At 49.9% G+C, this 6,212-nt stretch overlaps 1 protein-coding gene across 1 annotated transcript in view; it reads left to right on the top strand.

The window, feature by feature from the left end:
• CNGB1 (cyclic nucleotide gated channel beta 1) overlaps positions 1-6,212 on the top strand; it is a gene marked incomplete at its 3' end in the record, with an annotated part of 23,793 nt that overhangs the window by 10,615 nt on the left and 6,966 nt on the right. Inside the window, exons 11-15 of the mRNA XM_009077062.1 lie at positions 1,996-2,029; positions 2,532-2,664; positions 4,278-4,373; positions 5,303-5,460; positions 5,601-5,780. Coding sequence (XP_009075310.1) covers positions 1,996-2,029; positions 2,532-2,664; positions 4,278-4,373; positions 5,303-5,460; positions 5,601-5,780 — 601 coding nt within the window. The remainder of the gene's footprint in view (positions 1-1,995; positions 2,030-2,531; positions 2,665-4,277; positions 4,374-5,302; positions 5,461-5,600; positions 5,781-6,212) is intronic.

Below are 6,212 nucleotides of genomic sequence, written 5' to 3' on the forward strand. Positions count from 1 at the left end.
AGCCAACAGCAGTATCTGTGCTCTGAGGGTCTGTGCTCTGCTTTCACCCTACAATGTTGTCACTGAACAATATGCCGAGAGGCTGATGAATGGGGGGGGAGGATATAAGGAATCCAGTCAATCCACAAAGTGCTCTTTTAGCAACAGAGCGGGGCTTTTCCTCTTAAAATGAGTTTTTTCATTTTGAAGGAGGAAGAGGAGTCAACTGAAGCTGCTGAAACCAATACTGAAGGTATAACATGTAGCAGTGTAATGTTAAATTAGGATGAAGTGATGTGGTGCCTGGCAGAGGGAGTATGGAGCTTCTCCTTTCCCACTGTTGGGGTGTGGACAGCCAAGTCCTCTGCAGCATGGGCCTGCGTGGGCAGTCAGGGCTTTTCCCTGGTGTAAAGCATCCTGTTGGCACAGCATCCTGTGGGCACAGTGTGATGGCAATATTGGCATTGGCTGGAGCCAGCCCTCAACAGCTGGTGCTTGTGCAGTGCTGAGTCCTGTTGATTAATCAGTCTCTGATGTGAAATTAGAGTTTCTCCAGCTGAAGAATGTAGGTGGATAAAAAGGATTTTCTCTACCACTTTGCTCAATTCAGAAAATAACCAGTTGCATAAAGTGCACTTTAATGTAACATTTTAGGAAGGAATGGGTTGGTAATGAAAATTAGGTGGTGAGCTCCCATCGCAGTCTGAGTGAGCAAAGGCAGATCCTGGCATGACTCCACCAACAGCAGAGGAGTTGCATAGGGTATGGCCTGCCCTGAGCCCTGGTGCAGGCTGGAGATTGCTCTGCTCATACAGCCCTTGCAGAGCTGCCCAATTTTGCAGTGATGCTAGAAAAGCACCTGGTAGGATGTTCACTGCCATCCTCCTGTGCTACCAACACCTGTGAGCAGTGGGCAGCACCAACCCCCCGTGTTTCTGCTATGACATAACCATCCCGTCTCAAACCACTCTGTGTTTTATTGCAGCTTCAGATGCCTTGTCCTTTGCTTGAAGCACCTAGGCTCCTAGCAGCATGGCCAGGCGGGCCCAAGACGTCGAGCTAGATCGGCTGGTGCATGACAAGCCGCTCTCTCCCCTCCCAGCCATGGCACACTAGAGCAGCTCCCCAATGTCCCCAGCTACCGAGCTGCTGCTGCCTCCTGCATCCCTCTCTGTGTCGCCAGCAAGTCAAAGGCTGGAGTTGTCAACCCCAATTTTTGCAATGAGGAGCAATCCCCACTAGGTATTAGAGATGTTGGCTTTGAGGACGGGCCGTGCGTAGTTGGAGGTGGGCAGAGGGTGATTCCTGGAGTAGTTGCTTTTTGTTGCCTTTGGGGGAAGACAAAAATAAAAATAAAAGCTCGCTTCGTGTTGCAGCACAGAGGCTGGGGAAAAAAAATCCATGTTTTGTCTGCTTCTGCTTCATCACTATGTGCCTTTTTAGCTAACCCTTGAGTGCGTTTGCAAATGCTGTGTGTTTTGACTTGCTTGGTCGAAAGCTCTCCCAAAGGACCTGCAGGCAGAGGGTGCAATATCACTGCACACACCATTTTCTCTCTAGCATTCATGCAACCTGCTCATACTAAGAGGACAGTAAGGTGGAGGTTTGCTCTTCACGGTTTTCTGCCTTTTCTGCAGCTTTGCTTTGCTTTGTTTTTAACCAGCAAGCCAAATTCTGCTGCTTTTCCTTACGCGCAACGGGATTTTGTCTTTGCAACCCAAACAGGCCTTTTCTCAGGGATTTAATCAAGCTACACTCTGATTCACTAGTTCCACATCAGATTAGGACAGAAGGGGGTGCACAGGATGTTTCAGATGTATGAAAACCCCTCATAGAATAAAGCCTGCAGGAACTCAGTTGCATTTTGTTAAATAGCTAAGAAAAGAGATGAGACTTCAGAGCTCAGCTGAGTCTGGGTCTGGCCAGGGTAATCCCCAGCACCATTTCTCCCTTGGACAACTGGCATCTTTCTTTATCCACTATAATCATCCAACCTTCCTGCTTCTAACCTTGCAGGAAGCAGTTACTACCTCTGCAAAAGAGAGAAGCTGTAAGTACTTGTTTAAATAGTGCCTTATTCTGCATGGAAAATGAATGCTGGTGTGATTTGGAGCTGTTGTGATCTGTACATTTATGTTCAGAAGACCCAGGAGAATTTCTAGACCCTAGGAGGCAGGTTTGTACCTGGAAATCCTGGGTTCCTGTATAACACCTGCAGCTGGGAATCCTTGTCTCCATGATTTTCCGAACTGCGGGAACCCAACACTCAGATGGAGTAGTTGCAATTACTGCAAGCTGGGCAAACAGAAGGGAAGCAGGTGGCAGCTCTAAGAGCGTTAAAAACCAGGAAAAAAAAAGAGGAGGAAATGCTCCAAACAGGAGAAAAGAGTGCCAGGAGAGAAGAGAATGGAGGGAGTAGGAGAGTCCTTCCAGCATGCTGCAGGGTCTGGAAGCAGCTCTGTGGCAGTGATGGGGTTTGGGAAACCATCCTGGCTGCAGGCAGGGCCCTGTGTCTTCCTCACCTGCAATTATTGTCATTCCCCATGGACCAGGTAATTACCCCACTGTGGAGATCAAGGATGTGGACAGCCAAGACGATGCTGTGGAGAATGATGGTACCCACTTACTGGTGCCTGCTGCCAGTGCTCCCAACATGCTGGCAGTGCCCAGCACAGCATACCCCAGGTATGGCTCTGCCCAGGCACAGTCCTTGGCTCCCAGGGATCTGATGGTGTCAGTACAGGAAAATTGATACAACCATATGGAGCAACTCATTTCCAGCAGGTTTGAAACGTGAGCCAGGGTTATGTGTGTGTGGTGGGTGTCACCCCTGTGCACAGCAGAGGAAATGGAAAAAGCCTTGTCCCTTGTTTGCAATTTTTAATTAAATGGTTGAGCAGTCACCCAGTTATCCTTAAGATCCTTCTATTGGCCACAGTCTTGAGTTGTTTCCTACATTGGGCTGTGAAAGATTAGAGTCAACGTGATTTAGACAGAGTCATAAAAGACTCACCGCAAATGAGTCGCACATTATCTAATTGGAGCCTGGAAACAGACTCTTGCAGACAATAAATACCAGGATACACCAGCCAATGCCATATGGGCAGGGACCAGGTGTCCAGGCAGGTACAGGACAGTCCAGTGCCGATGGTCTGTGGCTGCAGACTTCCAAGGGCAACAAAACCAGAGCAATGTTAGGTGTCCCCCTTAGTGCTGCAGGGTCCCCCTTACAGAGCCGGAGACTGTCAGTATAGGCATCTTGGGCTTGCTAAGGGATGAGGAGAGGCCTGAGGGTCAGAGGCAGAGGAAGGGCAGATGGAAACCAGTGAAAAGTGATGGATGTTGTCCTAACAATGCCATGGACCTCAGCAGGACTGTTTCTCCAATCTGATGGGTTTGGGAACTTCTGGGAACATCCACATCTGAGAATATTTTAATGGGGGGGAGGGGGGCTGAGGGTAGGTTGGCGATTTTCCTCCAGCCCTGCACAGTGTATTTGGAGAATGAAGGTTCATTGGTATTGTTCACCTGTTCCCCTTCCCTTCTCTCAGGGCACACCTGAGAGCCAGTGAGGCTGGAAGTGTTGGGTTCCTAGCGTTGGGCTTTATTTGGGAGACTTTTGATGGCAGGATGACTTCCCTCAGGGCCCTGCTTGCTCCTGCTCCACGTGCAGCACAGAGCTATTTCACACCAGGGCCAGTGGGATCAGCAGCTGTGGTGGCAGGAGACCCTTTCTTTGTTGCCATTAAAATTCTGGGCTTGGCTGCAGGTTTGCAAATGAGGCCAGATTTTTGCTGTGACTGCCGTCTTCACAGTCAGCTCTACATCTGACACTTTGCTTGTCCACATGTAAGCAAGTTGTCCCAACAACCCATCTGTGCCAAAGGGAGCCACTAGCTGTGTTAGGACACATCTAGGTATTGCACTTTCCTTGCCTGCCCCTTGAAGTGCAGTGACGTGAAGGTGTGGTCCTGGGGATGAGCACAGAGTGGTGCCTGCCCTCTGTGCATCTTGCCAGGTGTTCAAAAGGGGTTACAACGTGGGCCAGGTGGCAGCATTTCCGTGGAGCCAAGGGCACAGTGGTGCCCAGGAAGAAACAGGGCTTTAGCAGCAAAGGAACAGGGTGGTTTGCGCCCATTTTCTGCAGGCAATGACAAAAATTAGGGGAAAACTGACCTTGGGAGGAGAAGGGGAAGTGGAAAAGAGATGGCACCTGGGAAAAGGAGGAGGAGGAGTGTGAGGAGCTGGCTGAGGATGAGGGACAAGCCAATCCTCATTCACTGTGTTTGTGTCTGCAGGAGGAAGCGACTGGTCCCAGAGGAGAGTCTGGACAAGGGACTGGTGAGCCAGTCCCCAACCCGAGTGCTGGGCTGGGACAAGGAGCAGAGGGAAAGGTGTGTGGTTGGGATTCGTGGGAGGTTCACAAGGGCTCCAAATCAGCCAGGGGTTTGGATCTTGTGGCTCGTGTGAAAACAGCAAAGATCCTAGGGAGAGAGAGCCATGCCCACAGTGATCCTAGTGCTCTGTAACAAGGAAAGCACACCCTCTCCAAAAATAATGATCACAGTGCTCACTGGAGCAGAAACTACTCTCTTGTTTTTCCTGTATCCAGGTATAAATATTATTTTTAAGACTAGGTGTAACTGCAAAGAAAATGCACCTTTGATCTACATGTGCTATAGCACTGTGGGAACACCTTGTTTTTACTGATTGTGGAGAAATGACCTTTTTCTTCCACACAGGAAGTGAGCACAAGCTGAGCATCACATCTCAGGTCCCAGCTTCCCTGCAGCCACAAAGAGAGCTGCCCTCCCTGGGAGGCAGTCTTGGGGAGGGTCTGCACCTCCACATGGTGCAGGGTTTTGCCTTCTTCCTGGGAAGAAATTACGGTGCCAGTTATCACAATGAACCAGCTGGTGCCACAGCAAATGAGTTCTCTTTTGTCCTCCCTCCTAGAGATGCTTCTCAGTCATGCTAGGTTAAGCATGCTGGTCTGAATCCAACCTGGTTCTAATAAGGAGGATGAAAAGAGAAGATAGAGCTCAAAATTCAGGGGTTTGGTGCATATTTTCACCCCATAGCTTTTCTAAAATCAAGCACATGCAATTCAGCCTGGGATCTTGGTGCTTCCCAAGCCTTCTGACAGCATCTTCCATCCCTAGGCACAGATGAGGCTCAGGTTGGTGCTGCTCGACAATCTTTTACTGAAACTGCTGGAACTTTAAGGTCCCTTCCAACCCAAACCATTCTGTGATTCTATGATTCTGTGAACCTGCCCTTGAGCTTTCCTCCCTGCATGAAATGCCCAATGGTCTCCCCACAGCCTGCCTGAGCATGTCGGCTCGGCCACGAGCCTGAGCAGTGCCATCATCAACACTCGGCTCCAGGAGCTGGTGAAGCTCTTCAAAGAGAGGACTGAGAAGGTGAAGGAGAAGCTGATTGACCCTGATGTCACCTCGGATGAGGAGAGCCCTTTGGCATGTGAGTTCAAGTGGGGCTGGGTAGGTCTCTAGTCACATGGTATTTTCTGGGAGACAGCTCTTTTATTAACACTCTAAAGACCTTAAAACAAATTGCAGTAAGATTTTCTGCACTTTGAATAACTGTGTGGCCTCTCCCAGCCCCAGGTAAGCCAGCACCTGTGGCAGCACCAGAGCCTCCACCAGAAGGGGAGTTGGAGGGTGACAAGCCATCAAGGGATGACCACTGCTGTGAGATGTTGTGCTGCATTTTCAAGTGCCAACCCTGGCTGGACCGCCTGAAAAACTACCAGTTCCCCAGCAGCATCGACCCACTCACCAGTGAGTGATGGAGCATGGCCTCACACCTGGGCTGGGGGCAAGCTGGTGGGACCAGGGGAGAGGGAGATGAGAAGGGGAGGAGATGTAGAAGATGAGACCTTGTAGACAACAGAGGACAACTAAGCAAGGAGCAACTTAGCTTACACTAAAGCCCAGAGTTTTAAATTCTTCTGTAAGGCACAGGCTTTCCTAAATACTTCCTGTGGGTGTCAGGAGCATGACCAGACAGGGAAGGGGCAGTCACCTTCTGCTTTCAGGCCTTTTAGTAGGCAAATGCTGTCTCTGTAGTGTGGATACCCAAAAAAAAATAAAAATCACAAAACAAAAACCCACTGCCCTGTGGCCACCCCACAGGAGCCCTGCTCTTTCCTTAGTCTCTGCTATTTCCCAGCCCTCTGGAAGCCCCTGGGCTCAGGCAGCCAGCTACTGGTT

The sequence above is a fragment of the Acanthisitta chloris genome, unplaced genomic scaffold, assembly GCF_000695815.1.
Source record: "Acanthisitta chloris isolate BGI_N310 unplaced genomic scaffold, ASM69581v1 scaffold14296, whole genome shotgun sequence".
Lineage (NCBI taxonomy): Eukaryota > Metazoa > Chordata > Aves > Passeriformes > Acanthisittidae > Acanthisitta > Acanthisitta chloris.